The 22,203-nt window shown below is 38.2% G+C and overlaps 1 protein-coding gene across 3 annotated transcripts in view; it reads left to right on the forward strand.

The window, feature by feature from the left end:
* Positions 1-22,203, forward strand: part of PIK3C2B (phosphatidylinositol-4-phosphate 3-kinase catalytic subunit type 2 beta) — a 100,024-nt gene that overhangs the window by 62,325 nt on the left and 15,496 nt on the right. For all 3 annotated transcript variants that reach the window (XM_026676848.2, XM_087959704.1, XM_087959703.1), the window contains 10 exons: positions 1,363-1,530; positions 4,109-4,220; positions 11,073-11,215; positions 15,959-16,147; positions 16,977-17,070; positions 18,259-18,353; positions 19,292-19,472; positions 20,623-20,730; positions 21,148-21,240; positions 21,877-22,006. In XM_026676848.2, the coding sequence (XP_026532633.2) occupies positions 1,363-1,530; positions 4,109-4,220; positions 11,073-11,215; positions 15,959-16,147; positions 16,977-17,070; positions 18,259-18,353; positions 19,292-19,472; positions 20,623-20,730; positions 21,148-21,240; positions 21,877-22,006 (1,313 nt within the window). The remainder of the gene's footprint in view (positions 1-1,362; positions 1,531-4,108; positions 4,221-11,072; positions 11,216-15,958; positions 16,148-16,976; positions 17,071-18,258; positions 18,354-19,291; positions 19,473-20,622; positions 20,731-21,147; positions 21,241-21,876; positions 22,007-22,203) is intronic.

Consider the following 22,203-nt stretch of genomic DNA (forward strand, 5'->3'; position numbering starts at 1 on the left):
CAATGTTAAACTTGGGGATACTGCGAGAAATTAAAAGGAAAAGTACAATTATTTATTTTAGAAGGCTTGCTAAAAGGAAGCCCAAACACACCATATTGCCTTAGCACTTGCTTGCAATTGTCACATCTTTAGTGTTGGGACCTGCTAGCTAACATACATACACGGCAGACTGAAACAGGTTTAAATATTTCCTTTTTATCTAGGAAATGCTGAAGGTTCTTAGCATCTTCACTAAACAATGATCTTCAGAGTCACAAGAAAGATCATAAAATTAGAACACAACATAGTCCACAAACGTTTAATTTGTCAGATATATGTTGCACTGAAACCCAAACACCTAAAAATACTATGATCTGACACCTCTACATGATTATTTCATTTCCAGTGCTAATTGATTTATTGCATTTCAGTTGTTTGAGGTGTTACTTACACTTTGAAACCCAAGGAATAGCACTAAAGCTTAGTGAGTTCAAGCGAGGCTTGGCTTCCCTATAGCCATTGAGCTAAAGAAGTAGCACTAGATCCTGCCTAGACAAGAGAGATAAAATTGCATTTATTCATATTCTTTCATGTTTATAAGGATCCAGATTTGAATAATGAATTATATTTGCCATCTATTTGGTCTAAACCTCCCTAATTTTTTCCAATGGCCATTGAATGAAGAAAGGAATGAAGGAGGGGACAAAGTGGAACATAAACCTAGCAAAGATGAATTACAGATAAAAGACTGGATTAAGATAAGATAGAAAAGATAACCTTTGTTGTCATTTTTTACCTTAAACCCACTTGCACACATTAAACATGAAATTCTGTTGCCTGCTCTCAAAAGAAAGCATATATTAACCCATACACATACATAACACACATATACACATGATTACACACACATGCATTTGTATACACACGCACACACACATATCAATCACTGCCCATTTTGAATACATAGTGGAAAGAAGAGACTTGAAAGTTCACAAGGTTGAGGCTATAAGAAACAAAACTGAATACTTTGATTGAACCATGATTGTTATGGAAAAGGCCTTTTATATGCTCTTTTTTAAAATATCAGCTACATATCAGTATAGTAAAATGGAAATCACAGAATATGCAAGGGTCTGGAATCTGTGATTCTTGGGAAGGTGCTGAGCTACAGCTTCATGAAACCCCTTCTAGGATGGCCAAATGTACTGTGAATTTTAATTCAGCAGCAACTGGAGGGACATAGGTTTCCCAGGCCTGGGACTGCTGTGAGCAGCTAGTGAGATAATTATTTTCTGTGATGAAAATGCTGTAGTGGAAATCCAATAGAGCATTGCTTTAAAAAAACACAGTAATTTTAAGCTAATTTATTGTAATCTCTTTCAGGATATGTTTCCCAGTTCAAATGAATTGTCTTCCCCGAGAGACTCTTCTGACAGCCACGCTCTTCGCTATTCCAGTCCCACCTCCTGGGAGCTCTTCGGAGACGAACAGGCAGCGCCGCACCCCAGAAGCTCTGGGCTGGGTCACTACCCCTCTCTTCAACTTTCGGCAGTAAGTGTGCCTGCTCCAATTACTTCTGTGGGAGGAATAGTGAACTCCACTGAGGATAAACAATGCAGCTTTTCAGAACATTGGTTTGAGATGAATTCCAAGGAGTTTGCTGTATTACTTTATTATAGCAAGCATAGAAAAGGAATCTGGTTGCAAAACTCTGAAGAACTCTCATAGAGTTCAACTCATCACAAAATATTCACTTAAATTGGCAGCTGAATGCATACTGTATACAGATAACCATATACTGTATATTCATTAGAATACATTGATATGAAGAGGAGAAAAAAATTGCAAGGCCAAAAGGACATGATTTAATACCTTATTTTTAATTGAATCATTGGTGAATGGAATCAAACTTTCAAATAATAAATGACTCGATGGTTCCTATTAATTGTTAGCCTTTTGTTGCTAAACACCTAAGCCACAGATATGGGGACATATAAGGAGTTGGAATGTATGTGGTGCATGTATCCATGAAAAGATTGCCAAGAGAGACTTGCCTGTCCACAAAATAGCCATAATGGTTGGGATGGTCATTCCTAAAACAATACTTTACTGAATACTGAATACTTACCATATGCTCTATCTATAATTTTCAAGAGACATTCCTCACAGAAATAGGAAGTTTTCCTGGTTATTTTTCCTTTAAAAAATGTTTTACAAAATCAGACATTTCATGAAGCCTGGTGAGTTCTAGAAAAACGTTTGAGGGCATGTAAGTTCCTACAGGCATCAAATTACCTATTTCTGATCTGGATCTATTTTGTTGGTAACTATCCCTTCAGGGAAGAAACAGTGGCCCAGAAAAAGCTGTCCAGGATGGCTCAAATGACTGTGTGATTAGCCAAGAGATATAAATATAGCACCCAACATTCCCTTGTATGTTTTTTGCTGCAAAAGTAATCCAAGACTATTTTTAGATTTTGTCCTGTATGATAGAATAGAATCGAATTCTTTATTCTGTGGTTGGACACACAAGTGTGCTTGGACACACAAGGAATTTATCTTGGTGCAAATACTCTCATTATACATAAAAGAAAAGATACATTTGTCAAGAATCATAAGGTACAACACTTAATGATAGTCATAGAGTACATTAAGCAATCAAATCATACTAGGAAACAGTCTATATAAATCATAAGGATACAAGCGACAAAGTTATGGTCATACAGTCACAACTGGGAGGGGAGGAGTGATGAGAAGATTAACAGTAATAGTAGTGCAGACTTTGTAATAGTTGAACAGTGTTGAGGGAATTATTTGTTTAGCAGAGTGATGGCTTTTGGGGAAAAACTGTTCTTGTGTCTAGTTGTTCTGGTGTGCAGTGCTCTATAGCGTCAGGTAGGAGTTGAAACAGTTTATGTCTGAGATGTGAGGGGTCTGTAAATATTTTCACAGGCCTCTTTTTGACTGGTGCAGGTCCTTGATTGAAGGCAGGTTGGTAGTAATTGTTTTTTCTGCAGTTCTAATTATCCTCTGAAGTCTGTGTCTGTCCTGTTGGGTTGCAGAACCAAACCAGACAGTTATAGAGGTGCAGATGATAGACTCAATAATTCCTCTGTAGAACTGTATCAGCAGCTCCTTGGGCAGTTTGAGCTTTCTGAGTTGGCACAGAAAGAACATTCTTTGTTGTGCTTTTTTGATGATGTTTTTGATATTAGGTGACCGTTTTAGGTCATGTAATATAGTAGAACCTAGAAATTTGAAGGTCTCTACTGTTGATACTGTGTTGTCTAATTTTGTAAGAGGTGGTAGTATGGAAGGGTTGCTTCTAAAGTCTACCACCATTTCTATGGTTTTGAATGTGTTCAATTCTAGATTGTTCTGGTCACACCACGAGGCAAGTTGTATAACATCCTGTCTGTATGCGGATTCGTCGTTGTCTCAAATGAGACCAATCACTGTTGTGTCATCAGCAAACTTCAGTATTTTAACAGATGCATCATTTGAGATGCAATCATTGGTATATAGGGAGAAGTGAAATGGAGAAAGCACACAGCCTTGGGGGGACCTTGTGCTAATTGTACAGGTATCAGATGTGATTCTTCCTAGCTTCACCTGCTGCTTCCTGTCTGTTAGGAAGCAAATATAAAATACAATATAAATACAAAATCAAGACACAAATACCTGTCAATTTACAAAACTGAAAAAAATGTGTTAAATGTTAGGAAAATCTTTCTTGTGATAAAAATGGTTCAATAGTGGAGTCAAATTACCAAGAGAATGGAAAGCTTTCCTCGGCTGAATATGTTCAACAAAGAAGACCACTATTTTCTGAAAATACTTCATTTGGGCTTCATTTCCATGATTCTAAGTAAACAAATAAATATCTACACCTGCAAATAACAATTATACTCAACAAAGTTGGATTAAAGATCTGTTTCTATACCTCTTTAATGAGCATTTTGAACCTCCTTTCAAACAGTGACATTGATATTGTCAGTATAACAGAGCAGTTTGTTTTGTTTTGGTAGATTCTATTGGAATTGCTTTCTCTTCTAAATTAATACTTTGCTTTATACAGGACCTGAATCTGCCATCAGTGAATTTGCTTGTGTTTTTCTTTTCTTCACAGAGTCCTGACTTGCGGAAGGAAACTCCTAGGTCTGTGGCCCGCAACTCAAGGTCCTTCTAGTGCCAGATCAAGCGCTCCCAACTTTAACCAGCCTGATAGTGTTATTCTACAAGTGAGTTTCCTGCTACAGCTCTGTTTTTTTATAACCTAAATTCAGACAAGAGGAAGTTATAATGACACTATGTCCACAGTCTGCTGTTGTACAAGCACCCCTACTGGGCTTAATTTAGAGTTCCTCTTTCCAGAGATATACAATAACTGACTTGTAGAAATTTTGTACTTGATTCAGCTTGATTCAGGTGTTAGTGAGGATTATCTTGCATGACTTTCAAAACAGAATATTTTTGATTAATGTTAGTTGCAGTCCCAAAGTATCGGCGTAGTGTTCCAGATTTTCAAAGGGAGGAATGAAGAAGCTATTCTCCTCCATAGGTTGTTTACACAGTATTGCAACATAGCAATTAAGATGTCAAATTAGGACTGGGAATTCCCAAGTTCTAGTCAACCTTCAGTTGCGGATGCTGGTGTCACAGGGAGTAGCAGCAGGGGGAAATGAAGGGATATTCCCTTACAAGCTGCCTTCAGCTCTTGAGAAAAGTCAGGATGTCAAATATAACAAATAATCACCACTGCCACAACAACTAGTGTCCTTCAACATTGTCTGTACTGGATGGGACTGGTGGGAGTTTTATCACATCATCTGGAGGGCCATACCTTCCCTATCCGTGATGAAGGATACAGGGAGCTATCCTGCTGAAGGAAACCTCATTAGTTCTTTGGGTTTCAGGATTTACTTTTTAAATGAAGGAAGCAAAGACTCCATTATGAGCGAAGAAATGAAGAGAAGGAGGCTGTATTTAAATGAAAAGTAAAAATGTTGCGAGAATGTGCTCTTAGTATTAATAGTGTTTTTACCCAAATCCAATAAAGAAAGAATGCATATCTTTCCAAAAGCACAAGCAGATTTGCACTTGTTAATTTCAAAGACCTGCATATCTTAAATTTAAATATCTGAAGAGCTATCACATAGAAAAGGGAGCTGACTTCGGGACAGTATTGCCCTAGAGGGCAGGACCAGTACAAATGAGTTAATGGTAGAACAGGCTGCCAAATGAAGTGTGAGTTCTCCATCAGGTAGGGAAGGATGACATTGCTTTAGGGCAGGAGTTTTCAAATATGATGAGCCTGTGAAATCTTTTTTTTAAAATATTATAGCTCCTGATCAAGAAGCAAAGCTTTAGAAAATCAGATGTGTTTGAATGAACTTTTTCCTCCTTTAGTTTCTCAGCAAGTCCTCACAGAGCAGTTTGAAAAACCCTGATCTGGGAGATCCTGCACTGAGTAAGGAGTTAGACCAGATGACCTTCACAGTCATTATGTCTATGACCTTTTGATTAATTTATGTTCATAGATGGCCATTTAGAAATCATTACATTTTCAGTACAAAAAAAAATGCATCTTAATAAGAGTTTTTTCCAGTGAGACCGGTCTATCAGGGAAACCTGGTCTACCGAAATATGGGATGGAGCATACTGCTTCCGCTTTCACCTTTCAATCCCAATCCAAGAGCCTTCGCAGGCAGTCGCTTTCACGACAAACTTTTTTTTTGTGTTGAATTTATATTTTACCAACATAGTCTCCCTTTTTTTCTTTGTCGGTAAAATATAAATTCAACATCTTAATAAGACCATGAAGACTTGGTTGTGTCCCCAGGTTGGCGCCCCAGATGTGTCAAAGACCAAAGTGCTTATCTATATAAACATCCATGGTTACAGTTCTACTTGCTTCCATATATATTTGATTTGTATTGTTTTAATTGTTTTTAATTTGTTTTGATGTTCTATTGCATACACCTCCCAGAGTCACTTGTTGAGATACGCAGCTATAGAAATCAAATAAATAAATCTTACAATAATTTGAAAGACTATGATTAAAGTCCTTGATGCCAGTTCTGTCTTAAAGCTAAAACCTGGTAGCCATAAACTTCACTGAATGCCCTTTCAAATAGCAAACTTTTGCTCTGATAAACTTCAGATAAATTGCTGGCCTCTACGAATTAGAGACACACTAATTCTATTCTCTTTTGGTGGATTTTTGTTTAGGAAAGCTAAAATCCTCATCATCATTATTATACACAAAAAATGGCAATGTACACAGCAAACAAGATAACTATGCTGGATTTTGTATCACAAATCACTAGTCAAACACTTCCCAAGTGTTTAGGACTGTGTGATGTATCGACGGATTAGGCAAACAGATCCCAGTAAGGTGGCCTTCTGCAGCTGATCAGTGGTGATTTTATCAGCGCCAATTGTTTTTAAGTGCTTGCCTAGGTCTTTAGGCACAGCACCCAGTGTGCCGAGTACCACTGGAACCACCTGCACTGGTTTATGCCAGAGTCTTTGCAGTTCGATTTTCAAGTCCTGATATCTGGTGATTTTTTCAAGTTGTTTCTCGTCGATTCTGCTGTCACCAGGTATGGCAATGTTGACGATCCACACTTTTTTTTCTCCACAATCATGATATCCAGGGTATTGTATTCCAAAACTTTGTCAGTCTGTATTTGGAAGTCCCACAGTAGTTTTGCATGCCCATTTTCGACCACTTTCTCAGGCTTATGATCCCACCAGTTCTTTGCTACAGGCAGATAGTAGTTGTGACACAAGTTCTAGTGGACCATCTGAGCAACTGTGTTGTGACTTTGTAGTCAGTCTGAGCGATTGTTTTGCAACATCTCAGTATGTGATCGATGGTTTCGTCCGCTTCTTTGTAGAGTCTGCATTTGGGGTCATCAGCAGATTTTTCTACTCTGGCTTTAATTGCATTTGTTCTGATGGATTATTATTATTATTATTATTATTATTATTATTATTACTAATACTACTACTATACTACTACTATTTTATCCTTTAATTCTCTTTCTTGTGAATACATGAAGGAATGCTGGGATATAAGAAGCTTGATATTATTGTTTTCTCTTTCATAGAACTGTTTTCCTTTATAAGAGAAAGGCAGAGTTGTTTTTCTGGATCTTGATTCCCTATATCATTCTGATTCTTCTGTTAATACCTAGTACAAGTGCTTGTAATTTATAACCCTTAATGTGATTCCCAGTAGTCATACACTCAACAGCAACTATTTCTTCTTTTTCTATTGCTTCGGTATATCTTCCTTCTTTTCAACTCTAGTGGATAACTTTCCTTCTCTCTCCTTTCCTGTGTTCTTTTTTCACTGGTATTTGTGAATAGCATTTGGCTATGAAATGAGATGGCAAAGTCTGCTGCTTAGGGTGTGGACAAAAGGAATGGAAAGCAAGGTAGAGATTGTTAAAGACTTGGCAGACAGAGAGGAAATCCAGCTGGGCTGGTTTAAAAAAAAGAAACCTTCTCCCTTGGGCCATATCATGTACACACCACTGACTTGGAGTAAAAATGAGAATCATTACTGAGCATCTGACCTCACCCTGCCTTGCTCCATTTACTTCCCTTCCCTGCTGCTGCAACTCTCTGACCTGCTTCTTCAGTATTGATTTATTTGGCCTGCAACCAAGCAGTTAATTCTACTTTTCCACAGTTACTTACAAATCCATTGGTTTCTTGATGAATTAATGTATTTTTTCATCAAAGCTGCTACTAGAGATGCGCATGCAATAACAAATGCATGCTCAATGCATTTATGTAGACATCATATCTTTATCCATAACTGGATCTGGTTGAAACTTTCTAACCGACAGAAACCTTATCACATCTTTCATCTTGAAAAACTCAAAGGAAATACCTTGTTAATCTATATAACAGCAAAAAGGCTCAGATTCCACAAGAATTTTAAAATCTTTGACAGACTGAGGCAATCCTAAAACACAGGCGCTTAACTTCAGTTTGATTTTTTAAGTACTTCCAAAGATGAAGTGAGGAAAGAGTGACACTGACAGAAAACAAAGAGCAAATATGAAAGAATAAGTGTACAAGTTCAAATTTGAGCCTACTCTATTGCAATTATTTTCCAGCTTGATTTCAATTGCAAAATACATTACATTTTTTAGAGTTATGTAAACTGTATTAGGGAAGAACAAGCCAGAAGATCTACTGAATGTAAATCATGACTATCTGGCCAGTTGTTTCATTGATAAAGTCACTAGTATTTACCTGAGTTGAATGTATAAGGACAAATGAAATAGTAAGGGTAGTCCAGTATTTTGCAATGATATTTGGGAGGTTTATGATCTTGTGCATCTTGAAGAAGTGAATAGGACTCTCCATCATATAAACCCCACCAGGTGTGGATTTACCATTTGCCCCTCCTGGTTGGTTAAAGTAGCTAAGGAGGGGAGATTAAGTGAGATCCTAGCTATAACTAATGCCTTGTGGCGGGGAGGGGGGAATTGAAGTCTCAGTGGTCTTGATGATAATCATAGTCTTATAGCCACTATTACCATCCTTTGGGGAGAAGATTATCAAGAAAGTGGTGGAACAACTACTGCATAGGATTTTGGAAGACATAGATTGCCTGAACTCATGGCAGTTAGAATTCAGGGCATAGGACATGGGGCAGCAACCTAAATCCTAATCCAAGCAAGACAGGGGAGCTATTAACTGAGAAACCCTAGGACAGGGGTGTCAAAATGGCAACCTGCAAGCCAGATGCATCAAGTGCAGGCCACACCCACCCCAGGTCCGCAAAGGCAAAAAACATCGTAATGCGTTACGTGACATCACGTGATGCGATTGAATTTGACACCCATGCTCTAGGACAGGGGTGTCCAACCTTGGCAACTTTAAGACTTGTGGACTTCAACTCCCAGAATTCCTCAGCCAGCTTTGCTGGCTGAGGAATTCTGGGAGTTGAAGTCCACAAGTCTTAAAGTTGCCAAGGTTGGACACCCCTGCTCTAGGACAATACAATAAAAGAGCACATTCATAATCCAGAGTTCTTCTTGGAATCATAGCTCTTGCTACAGGAGCTGTTGAAGGCAGAGGCCAGGAAAGCCTTGGACCAACTTCACCTGATATTCTAGTTGCAGCCTTTCCTAGAACAGAACAAACTGAAAATATTCAGTCATATCCTTGTCACCTCTTGCTTAGATTGCTGTAATTTGTTATATGTTTGAAGACTACCCAGAAGCTGTATTTCCCGCAAAATGAAGCTGCATGTGTGCTTAGTGGTCGATCTCAACATTGCCACATAATACTATTACTAGCTGGATTAGTTACCAGGTTATTTCGAAGGGTATATTCCATATGTGGCTCAGGTCACCCACAAGGTAAGTTTGTCTCCTATTCTCCTAGCCAGGATAATTTCACGTCAGGATAATTTCCCTGGAAGATCTTTAGAAATTGAATGTCTTGAGCCAATCCTAGAATGTGAGAAACTAGTTACTCACTGGAATTGTTTAATGTGTTGTTGCATATTGTTAATGCAGTCAGATTGAAGTGATGTGTATGTGAATGCATTGAATATTCACATTTCAGATTTATTATTTGTTTGTAATTCTTTCTTCAACATTCTAAACTAGCATTAGCTAATAGTTAGATTGCAGGAGAAAAGGGCAGGATTGAAGTTAAAATTTGCTCTTGACTTTCTAGAGAAGTCATAAAGTCTCAAAACATGGATTCTGATCCGAAGGTTAATCATTCTCATAGCCACAGTGCTACATTAGTTTTCCAAAGCAACTTGCCCACTCTGATCCTTCTTAATTAAGCCATATATTTAAACCCTGAATTATTTATTTAGTCTGTTTGCCTGTCTAGCATGCTATCCAATATTTCCACTAATTATGAATAATAAATCCTGGAGATGATATGTCTGTGTAGAAGATTTTGTGTGCCTCATATCTGCAGGAAGGCTGGGCATGAAGAACAACCATGCATTTGTGGTCACTTATATTAGCATTCACTATGGAGACAGGTCTGTTGGCATACTCAGAGCTGAATAGTACATTCCTTTTGCATATGGTGTGATGTGTATTGCCAGATTATTTGTTGTGCCAAATGCAGAGTTCAGATTAAACTTGGCAAATCAATACTCATTTACTTTTGTGCTAATATGGTGAATCACAGTTTGAATGCATGATGTGTGGTTGCGCAGTCAGATGATTCAGTGTTTGCCGTTTCCCTAGTAACATTATGATGATCAGGCTAAAAGGATAGGAGGTTTGGCTTTAAGCCTTTTTTTTTTTTATTCTTTTTCCTGGTTTATTCTTTGGTCTCCCTAGTCATCAAGCAGCTCCCAGAAACTGGAAACTGGGGTAGCTTGACTTAATCCTATAATTAATCCTATAAAGTTGACCCAACTCAAATCACTTTTGGCCCTGTCTTTCTTGCTTTGAAGAAAAATTACTTTTAAAAGCAACAAAATATGAGTGAAGGACAAGTATAAAAGCACTGCAGTAATGGTCTGTTCTAAATTGGATTAAGTGGAAATACATACTGCTACATCTTGACTCCTATTACTAGGAGGGGCCATGTAACTTGTTAACTGTTTTTACCAGAGACCATCTATAAAATAGATTAGATCCAGAAGTATAGTGCATGATGTAACTCAGGTCAATATACTGACCTGCACATTATACCTTCTGAAATGGATAATTAATGAACAAACTTGCATATTTTGGTAAGGAAGAGACCAGAGGAAATGGAAAAACAGTAACATATTGCTTCAATTATAAGAACTCTTTTTTCGAGTTATTTGTAATTCTGTAGATTATTGTACTACATAGGGATAAATTAAGCAATTAAGTGAATAATTTAATCTCCGTGCTGTCTAAATTGCCACTCAGAATAGTAATATTCTAATACAACTGGGAAAAACTATGATGCTTTCAGGCTAGTTTCATGAAGCGATATGAGAAAAGATTGCTTGCAATTAGATTGCCTTATAAATCAAGTGTCATACATTTCCAATATCAAAAAAACATTTTTGAATGCTGATAAAGTCTCTATGCTATTCTCTTCTCTTTCTCTTGCAGATTGACTTTCCCAGCTCATCATTTGAAATTAAGTTTACCAGCCCACCAGCAGCAGAATTCAGTCCCAAGTACAACTTCAACAGTCTTTTTGAGGGAGACCAGAGGAAACTAAAGGAGGTTATGCAGAAGGAATCACTTTACTGGTGAGAGGATGGAATCTTCATCCTGATCCATGTCCACCCAGACTGTTGAGGAAAGAAAGTCTGTAATGTTCATATTTTTGAATAAGCCAGATGACCTCAGGGAAGGAAGGTGGGGTGGAAAACTGCAACTCCAGCAGAAGTCCCACTTCCTTACCCAGAACTGCCCATTCTCTGTTTGGAAAGAAGTGGCAAGCAAGTGTTATCCATCTTCCTCCGCAAGAAATGGCTTCAGCTGCCCTTTGTCAATAAAAAAACACAGGTGCCATGTGACTTTTGATAAAATGTGTCATAATAGTTAGGAAAGGTGCTGCCAAACTCCTTCAAAATTTTTGTACCATAGACTAATATGGTTTTCCTTCTTTTATGGCCAAACTCTTAAGCTCCTCATTTTACCTCAAGAACTCCTTCCCCAAAAAAACAGATCTTGGAACATAGCTCAGAACATGCCATCAGGTAACTGAAGTTGTACATTTCTCCTTGAGGCAATGTGTCCATCTTGCTGCTGACATCTTTCCTTTTTCTGGATCGAATTGCTAAACAAGGCTAGTTAGATATTCTTATGGTCTGTGTTTCTCTTGTCAACTAGCCCCACGCATTATAGAAACAGTGGTGCACAATGTTGTATGTTTCAGTTTTCCCAACTTATAGACCTCCATACATTCTGATCTACAAGTATCACTGTCCTCAGCAAGCATAACCAACAAGGAAGTTTATCTGCAAACCAGCATTCAGAAGCATGCAGAATTGAATGGGTTCCGTTCTCTCACTAGGAATGCTTCCTTTCCATAAAATAGCTATTTAAGACATCATTTCTTCCACCAGCCTACTTTGTTTTTACTGGAACCGATCACCCCTTCTTAGTTTTATAGCATTTCTCCCCCCCACTCCGCCCCAATAGGTAGGAAGGAACAGATGACATTAACTGCCCATGGGACTTACTGTTTTTACTTCGCCCAAATGCCTGGTGTGCATTAAATTGGATCAGGCAGCAAGGGAGTTAATCCCATTCATTTTCTTTACAGAGTGCATACTTTGGGAAAGAAACACCCATTAACAGGAAATCCAGACTTGGGCCATCAGTTGTCCCCTTTCACTCATGGAAGGAGGAAGATTATGATATATGTATATGTTGAGGCAATGATTTACAGAATAACATAGGGTAAAAAAAGAAGTTTCCTATCCTGAGAAACATCTATGCTAAAAGCCCACAGTAAGAATTCAAAAGGAGATAAACGTTCAGCCGTCTTAAATTAAAAGCCTACATATGAATCTATGCCAGGGATGATGAGCCTTTTGGATTTGATGTGTCAAAAATTCAGAAAATGAATTTGCTCTTGTGTCAAAAAGAGGTATCTCTGGATCTCCTCTTCTCTGGACTTTCCACTCCAGACCCTCTGAAAGTCACAAGAGAGGGCCCTGCTCTTATACAGCCTCAGAAAATCATGGGATTGGATGCCTCAGAAACCTCATGAGCGAGGCTCTCTCACTTGTATTTCAGACTGTCTGGAGGTCTAGTGTGCCAACAAAAATATCACAGTAGCGCCATCACTGGCCCATGTTGTGGTTTCATCTTCCTTTAAATCAGAAGTGGAATTTTAAAAGGAAGATTTTTCAATATGGTGCCCTTCAAATATTTCGGGATTCGAATTCTTGGAATTTCCAACCTTATTTTCAGTTATTTTGAGTTGTCAGTTCTTGAGCATGGTGGCTGGGAAGTCTGGGGATTGCAGTCCCAACATACTTGGAATTCCCTGCTTTGGGCTAATGTAATCATAGCCTTGAGTTATAGTTTCTGCACAAATTTCTAACTTTTGTTTTGTGCTTGTGGTGTACTCTGTTGGTTTGGATGCTCTAGTGATGCATTATATTTAAAGGACCCTTCTTAAAATTCCGTTATTCCCTTACATGTTATTATTTTTATTACAACACACAATATTCTTCTTTTGGGGGAAGAAGAATACTGTCTCTTAAAATGGAGCGAACCTGCAACAAGGGAGCTTTGTAATTAAAGGCAACAAACCCTTCAAAGTTTATTAGCTCTGTGCCTCTTCATGTTAGACAGGCTGGTGCTGCAATTATATTTTTATTGCTTCCCTTACCACCACCATTACCATAAATCAGGTTGGGGGGAACAAGACTTAGAACAGTGGAAATTCAGCAGACGGGGTATTGTTTGTCTGCACTATAAAAACTAAGTGAACAGACAATACTATTATAGAGATAAGGGGTAGATTGGAAGCAACTGCAGTCCCTGTTTCTCTAAACTGTTAACTGCAAAGTCTTTTGGAAAGATAATATTTATGCTAGTGGCATTATCATATCCATTAATTTTTTTTTACTATTTCCATACATTTTTGCCACTATATTTGCAATGTCTATATTTTAGGAGGAAGCAATTGCCTGAGCAGTGTAAAGTAGACAAATAAGACCGACCTGATATCGCACAGGAGGCAATCGCACATACTTTCTTGCCTGCTCTGGGTCATTGCTGGGGTGGGAGGTTCTCATGGGTGGGCAACAATTTCACTCTCCATCTTTGTTCTGGCCCCAGTGAATTAATTTCCTGGACACAACTAAAGAACACTTGTGGGAACAGAGCTAGCATTATTATATGTGATTGCCCCTCCTATCTATCTTTGCCAAGGCCTCTGCAAGCTGCTTCCCCTCTTTTTCAAGAAACAATGCAACTGGGTTGAAATAGATGGATCTGGATCATAACCACAGCCTATTATAACCCTGAGCTCCCTCCAGAGTTTCCCTGCCTTACAGCACAGAAAGCTTGATTCCCCCAGGACTGGAAAACAATCTCCACCCCAGGAAACTGTTTCCATGAGTTTCAGTTGGAATGTTTTGAGAGAGGTGGCCTTTTCCTCACTGCTAAATAGCTACTGGTCAGAGTGGCTGTTTAAGCTTCAACCCCTTCCCCCAAAAGAGGACACCGATTTCAATAAAATGTGCATATACTAGTTAATATGCAGGGATGCAGAAGTAGAAGACATTCCTTTAATTACAAAATGCATAGAATACATTAGCTCACGAATACTGCTTTCAGTAGGGTTTGATTTGGACCACATAAACGATAGCTATGAGCATCTGCAGAGCATGTTTTCCTCTTCACTAAGTATAAACCATCGCCGGTCAACTAAAATGAGGATGATCAGATCTTATAAGATACAACCTGCTGCAATTTTTGAGTAATCCTGACCCTCATACGGGAAATGTAACCTATGCTACTCCATTCAGAAGCATGTTGAATTGTTAGTATAAATTGTGGAAAGGAAAAGGCAGAACTATATGCAAGACCAGCGATTGTTCACATGTAGTCCTCAACTTACAACCACAATTGGGAGTAAAATTTCCGTGGTAAGTTGTTGTAGTCATAAATTGAGTCAAACCGATTTTACAACAATTTTTGTGGCAGTCAATAAGTGAATCACGTGATTGTTAAGCAAATCCAGCTTCCTTAATGGGCATTGTTTTTGTCAGAAATCCTCAAAAAAGGGTTTCAAATCATCGTCAAGTAATGGCAAATGCAGCAACCAGTTACAAACATGAGTCAGTTGACAACTGGCAACTTTGGAATCACATGACACTCCTGCAGTTAGTGTATATACAGGTAGTCACTTTTTTGAAGGACATCGCAAATTTGAATCTTTGTTAAACAAATGGGTTGTAAGTCAACAACTACTTGTACTTCTTCTAGGAAGCAGCTTCTTCCTGAACTTTGTACATGTCATAATTGATTGCAGCTTTCTTGTTTTCAGTAGCCCTTTGGGAAGGTTGTCCTTTTAATCCCATTAGATAGGAGATGGAGTTGCTTCAGGTTCTCTCATTAGCCATCTGATCCTGTCATTTTCTTGGAGAGATTTGGCAGCTAATTGAAATAGAATAGGATATTTTCACATGAATTTGCTGCTCTCTGGTGGTTACACATATGGGAACATCTTTGTGATCCTGTATGAACCTATCTCACAGTATTTTTCTGTAAACAAAAAGTGTACAATCAAATGACACAGGCTAGTTTTATGATGGTCTTACATAGAGTATTTTAATAGCGTATAGCAGGGCTTGTCAAACTCCGGGCTGCGGGCTGGATGCGTCACACGCTGGCCATACCCACACCTGGTTTAGTGAAGGGAGGAAAAGTCCCAATACATCATGTGACACTACCGTGAGAATGTGAGTTTGACACCCCTGGCATATAATATTAAGATCACCTACAATGTATGTCACATTTTCTCAATATGATATAGAGATTTTTTAAAAAAATAAGCTAATTCCTATCCATACATCCATATCTAGTAAATATCAACATGGTAAATATCAACATAGTATAATAGACTTGCAGGACCAGCATGTTGTGTAACAAGGTCACATAGTGTAATAAGATTGGGACTGGGTTAGGGACTTCTGTCTTCACTGAGTTGTGTTCAAGAGGGGTGCACAAAGGGAGGCTCAGCCAATCTCATTGTACACGTGTTGTATTCTGACAATAAAGGTAATAATAATAAATACGATGGAAAAGGGAAGGGAATGGGGGTTGCAAAGCAATAGAAAAACAATTCTTGAAGTTGTAAGGAGCCAGCAGCCTTGACAGGTATGTCTGTGTGCTTTTAATTTAAAAGCAGACCCAAAATTCACTCTGTCCATCAGTCAGTGTCTAATTGCATAATTGTGAAAAATGTGCATAAGTGTTATTACATGGAGATTCTTTGTATCTCTTGTGTCTTTCTCTCATCCCAGGCTAACTGAAGCAGACAAAAAAAGATTATGGGAGAAGCGTTATTACTGCCATTCTGAGCCAGGTTCGCTGCCTCTGCTGCTTGCTAGTGCCCCAAGCTGGGAGTGGGCCTGCTTGCCTGACATCTATGCCCTGCTGAAACAATGGACACACATGAATCATCAAGATGCCCTTGGACTCTTACATGCAGCGTAAGTAAGAGCAAGTATTGGAAATGTCCAAAGTGCACAGATAGGGTGATCCTGATTCTACATTGCGTTTTGATTAGTCAGATCTTCCACCCTTGATTTTCTATCCATCTCCTCAATACTGGCAGTTGGACTAATTTGTTCTTCTAGACTAGCTCCTTAGGCTCAATCCTGTCTTAATTCGTTTACAGTAAAATGTGTTGAACTCACTAAATAGAAGATGAATAAATGTATAAGATCTGGTTATCCATGGGACTGTTTGTCATTTCTGCCCATTATGTGATCTGATGGAATTGGCATGCTCTAGATCCCATCAATTAAACAGTGCCATCTGGTAGGCACCCAGGAAGTTGCACTACAATCTGTGCAGTGTTTGCCCTCTCAAATGATGATGCCCTCCAACACTGATAAGGCTTGCACCTTGACCATATTCAAACAAGCCCTTAAAAGCTAGCTTATCACCAGGATTGAAGTAGGTGGCGAGCCCCTTGCATACATAGTTGATTTGTGAGAATTTTGTATTTTTCTGGATAGCTGATTTTCATGTTGCTTACATACTACTATTTTTAAATTATGTACTATAGGCTACTACAGATAAGGAATCCCATCTTGGTTGTGAAATTGTGAAGGCATGTTGTGATAGTAATAACTGCTATGCGGGGAGGGTCTTCATGAAATAGTTGCCACGGTGGCACAGACTGCAGTAAGAGTTGGTATCATATAGGCAGTTCAGTGAGTTACAGATATTGTTGAAAAGAATTCTCAGTTTGGCGCTTGGACAATGTGTCTTAATGAACATCTGTTATAAACTCTCTTACTGATGTGGCTGCAGGTTCCCAGATCAGGAAGTGAGAAGGACAGCTGTACAGTGGATTGATTCCATAAGTGATGCTGAGCTATTAGATTATCTGCCCCAGTTGGTACAGGTGAGTCGATGTGCTTATTGAAAGAATTGCCAAGGGTTTAGCTGGGAAATTATTGCTGTCAATTTGGGAACATGCCTATGAATGATTTGTAACTCAATAGAGGGTTATGTCTAGCAAGGAAATCGCTATGCTAGAGTCTCTGTTTTAGGAACTGATAAATTGTTCTCCTAGGGTAGCATTTCTTTAAATGATTAGGAATGTCATAGCTTCATAAGTTTTCAGGATGGTTGCTCTGCTGAGAAATCAGTTGTAATGAGATTATTTTGACCAAATACATCTGACCAAAGAACAGACATTTTTATAAGTAGATCATATCTTTCAGATCATATTTTTATATTTTGCATTGAATTCAGAACACTTTCTGTTTGGGGATTTTGCTTTCATACTTAACAGTTTTCAGTTTCCTTCTTCAGTACTCTGGCACAGGGTAGGCAAGTTCACAAGTAACCCTCATTTTGCAGTCCCAGGTCATCCTTCACAAAGTTTAGCAGTAAAATAGCAAATGTAGCTTCCCAGGTTTATTTTTTCTTTTGAGGCTAGAATGAGATAGTTGGGGATATGATTTGCCTGCAAGATAAAATATATTGATTTCTGCTCTGAACTCCTCCAAGGCTCCCCAGAGATAGATTTTTTAAAAATGTTCAGTTCTCCCAGCTGGTAAGATCTTGAACCATTTCCCCTCAGCCCCTGCAGTCAAAATAGATTTTAAAAATTAAAATAAAATAAAGCTGCTTTCCACAAAGAAGCTAAGTTCTTAAGTTATGTTTTCTGCATATGAATGTACCATATTTTCACAGCTATAATGCAGATTGGAGTTATTCCTGCTACACTTGTTAAAATGTATTTACATACATACATTATATGTATGTATATACATTAATTATTTTTACATAATTTTTACTGTGCTGTAACATCTCTTCTTGTACAATTATAAAGGTGTTATCATGTTTTAAGTGTAAAGAGTAAAGTAGCAATAGTATTCCATTAATGGATGTTTATGAATGTCTCCTTGGGGACTTTGTAAGCAATTTATTGGGGAAACCAATTTGTATTTTCTTGCATTGTGCACCACTGTTACATTTTCTGTTTCCATGCTTCTGTAGCTCACTGCAGGTTTTATAGCTTGCACCTCTTTTTTTTTTTTTTTTTTTTTTTTTGCTGTAAAACCAATTTATTTTCTTTTTGTAGGCTCTTAAGTATGAATGCTATTTGGACAGTCCCTTGGTGCGGTTTCTTATGAAGCGAGCCATTTGCGATCTGAGGATCACCCACTATTTTTTCTGGTAATATTGGTGGGCATAATGAGGGTAGAATGAGATACATAAGAAGATAAGTACTGATAGGAAAAAGGGGGACTCTAATTTCATTGTTGCTAGCAGACTTTTTTTATCCCATATTGCCCACTAATAATCAGGCTCAGGATAAAACAGTTCTTTGATTAAGATTTTTATCTATATAGATAATACTGTATACAGGGATATTTCATATAATTCCTGTTCTGTGGAGTTCCTGATGATCTCTGAACTTGGTTGTTTGCTTGAAAACTCTTCATTACCCAAATAGGCCATATCAGTATGAGTGAATATGGAGTGTGCTGTAGTTTGCCCTGATAATTTGGAGACAGGTATAGTTTTTACACCCCTAAACTACAAAAGGGCAGGGCAAACTACTGCATATAAACAGGCATAAAACAGCAACAAACCTCGTATAGACTTACAATAGTTTATTTAGTGACTGAAGTTACAAAGACATGGAAAAAAAATGGCTTATGACCATTTGTTTATGATCATTGCAGCATCCCCATGGTCACATGATCAAAATTCAGAGACCTGGCAACTGACTCATATTTATGACAGTTGCAGTGTCCCAGGGTCATGTGATCACTTTTTACGACCTCCTGATAAGCAAAGTCAATGGGGAAGCCAGATTCACTTAATAATTGTGTTACTAGCTTAATAGCTGCAGTGATTCACTTAACAGCTGTGGTAACAAAGGTTGTAAAATGGAGTGACATTAACAACTGTCTCATTTAGTAACAGAAATGTTGGGCTCAGTTGTGATCATAAGTAGAGGACTACCTGTTGCACGTTCACTTAGTCTGCATAGGAGAAGAGACAGAGAGCTTTTGCTTAGTTACTTCTACTAATGTAGATAATTTGAAGTATGGCTCCGTTCCACACTAACATTTCTATTTCCAGTGACAAAGTTTCTGTATTCCCAGGCTTCTGAAAGATGGTTTGAAGGATTCTCAGTTTAGCATTCGTTACCAGTACCTGCTGGCAGCTCTGTTATGTTGCTGTGGAAAGGGTCTGCGGGAGGAGTTTGACCGTCAATGTTGGCTTGTTAACACCTTGGCTAAGCTGGCTCAACATGTCCGTGAGGCTGCTCCATCATCGCGACAGGTATATGGCTTTATGGTGACTGGAGGAAAGAGCAGAGAGGAATAAGAATGGTAGACTTAATGTGCAATGATGAAATATTTAACTAAAAGTAGAAATGATGATGGAAAAAAGGAAATCATTATCTAAAGAATAGTATGTTTCCTCATAAGTTATGTTTCCACTAATTCCACAAGACAGTATGCAATAAATGATGTAAAAGTACTGGCTGATCAAGATTTTTATGCTGCCTAATGTTCTTTCCATGTTCTAAGATACATCTGAATCAGTGGTGGGATTCAAATTTTTTTACTACTGGTTCTGTGGGCATGGCAGGGGAAGGATACTGTAAAATCTCCAGTAAGAGTATTATTTCCCGGTTCTCCGAACTACTCAAAATTTCCGCTACTGGTTCTCCAGAACTGGTCAGAACCTCCTGAATACCACCTCTGATCTGAATGTTCTTACCTACTTCTCTAGGTATCTAGTGCAGTATGCTTTGGTTCTGGTTATCTGCAACATAGAAACAGAATTCTAATTTCTTTCCACTTAACTATGTATACCCCAAAAGATTGCAAGTGCTTTATAAGCTTACTGCCTGGAAGCAGAAACTGCATGTTAGATCTAAGTATGTTTGCTAATATTTGAATACAAATTTTAATTTGATACTATTTTGGGATCAAGTGGGCCTTGTTATTCACAATGGGTCCATTTCAACTGAACAACTGTGGATGACAAGACTATGAAAAGAAAAACACTTTTCACATGCACCAGAGTCAGTTCACCATGTAATACATGTGTAAAAAATATACAAAACCCCCTCAAAGCTATGAATATATGAAACTGTTCATCAAGAGTAATAAGGTTTGGTCTGTATTTTCCAGCTGTAGATACAGGAAATTACAACTAATGGTTCCACAAATAACAAGGGCTTCCTGTAAACGATTTTAATATTTTTTTTCAAAGTTGTCCATACACCTAATTATTAGAACTTTTCATGATATTGTGGCTTGTTTTAGCCAAGTTTCATATCATGTTACTAACAATACTAAAGCTAATGAGAAGAGCAGACACTTTATGGATAAATACTTTTTAGTGGTGAAAAATGACCTGCGTTGGAAAGGGATTTGAGTAAGCTGAAGTTAAGAGCTTATAGTTGTTGTTTTTCCTTTAGGCCATCCTTCGTGAGGGATTAGAGGATGTCAGACAGTTCTTCAATGTCAATGGCTCCTGTCGACTACCGCTTAGCCCCAGCCTGCTGGTGAAAGGAATTGTGCCCAGAGTATGTTGTTGACTGGTTAAAATGCTTTTATTTATATACTGTGGAAATGGGATTAGTTCTTCCTTCAACACCTTAGGAGTCACTCACTGAGATGCCATGTGTTTCATGTGCCAAAACCATCCAAGCTCCAGAGAAGCATTTCTATAACCAGTTTTTATGCAACATCTTACCTCTTTAGTATGAAAATAATTGGCTTCCATCACCTAACTATCCATTATTTCTGGTGGCTTTGTTTTATTTGGGCAATTAGTAATATATCCATGAGGAATAACATAATACCTTTGATCTGATCCTAAATCTGCATTGCGTAGTAATTCTTCTTCCAATGCTTGGGGATCATCGATCTCCCATATTGCTAGGGTGCTTGGTTGTAATATTCACCTCCCCCCATTGGTCTCCATTTGTCTTTGCTTGCAGGATTGTTCCTATTTCAATTCAAATGCTGTCCCCCTGAAGCTCTCTTTCCAGAATGTTGACCCCCTTGGAGAAAATATCCGTGTTATTTTTAAGGTAAGTGCTAGGCTGGAATTGTTTAGTTTTTAAGGAAGATCGCTGTTAGATTGAAATCTTCCTTCTGATTGGAAGGCAGGCAAAATTATTTCTACTATAATGTGCCTGAGGATTTGATTATGGTTGGGATGGAGACTGAATATCAGGTACAACAGGAAGTTGCTTTCTAATTCCAACTAGTATAATAAAAACTAGTGTAGACTTTGCTATTAAGCTAGATCCATATGGATCAGCAAGGTTTCTTAGCCTGAGGACTACGCTGCCTACAGTTGACTTTGCAGGCTGCACTCCTGTAATGGTTGGAGTCAAAACAGAGAGGGAGCAAGGCTAACTATACACATTGTTATATTCATCAATACATCTGTGTAGTTATAATCAAGCATATATCCAGACTTTCTCTTGTTCATGTGATGCTCTTTTCAACCTTCTCCCCCTGCAGTTTCAAAGCAACTCTTAGGGAAGTGATAATGATTCTGGAGTAAATTGGGGTTGACACCTTTTTAAAAAGTGAACAGGTGATTTAGGTTACATTGCATGTTTTAAAAAGAGGAAACATGTCTAATAACTTTCTCCTAATATCAATTATTAAAAAGCTCTGGAAATAATCTGTCTTAAATCATGCTTTTGTTCCCACAGTGCGGAGATGATCTTCGCCAAGATATGCTAACCCTGCAAATGATTCGCATAATGAACAAGATCTGGGTGCAAGAAGGTTTGAACATGCGCATGGTCATATTCCGTTGTTTTTCTACAGGCCGTGGTCGGGGTAAGCCTAGATCCAAGAATGAAACATTTTTAGTTTGGCGACTGCTGGTTTAAACTACAATTTTCTACCATCTGGGTGATCCTTCTTCTGAATTATCTATTAAAGACTGCCTAGAAAATGTGTTTATACAGTACATGAATTTGTCTCCCCAGGACAATTTTACATATGGCCTTGAGATGGTTGTGCATTCCTTCCAT

This window comes from Notechis scutatus, chromosome 3 (genome assembly GCF_049901735.1).
Source record: "Notechis scutatus isolate UNSWTSFEM ecotype Mainland chromosome 3, rNotScu1.2, whole genome shotgun sequence".
Classification (NCBI taxonomy): Eukaryota; Metazoa; Chordata; class Lepidosauria; order Squamata; family Elapidae; genus Notechis; species Notechis scutatus.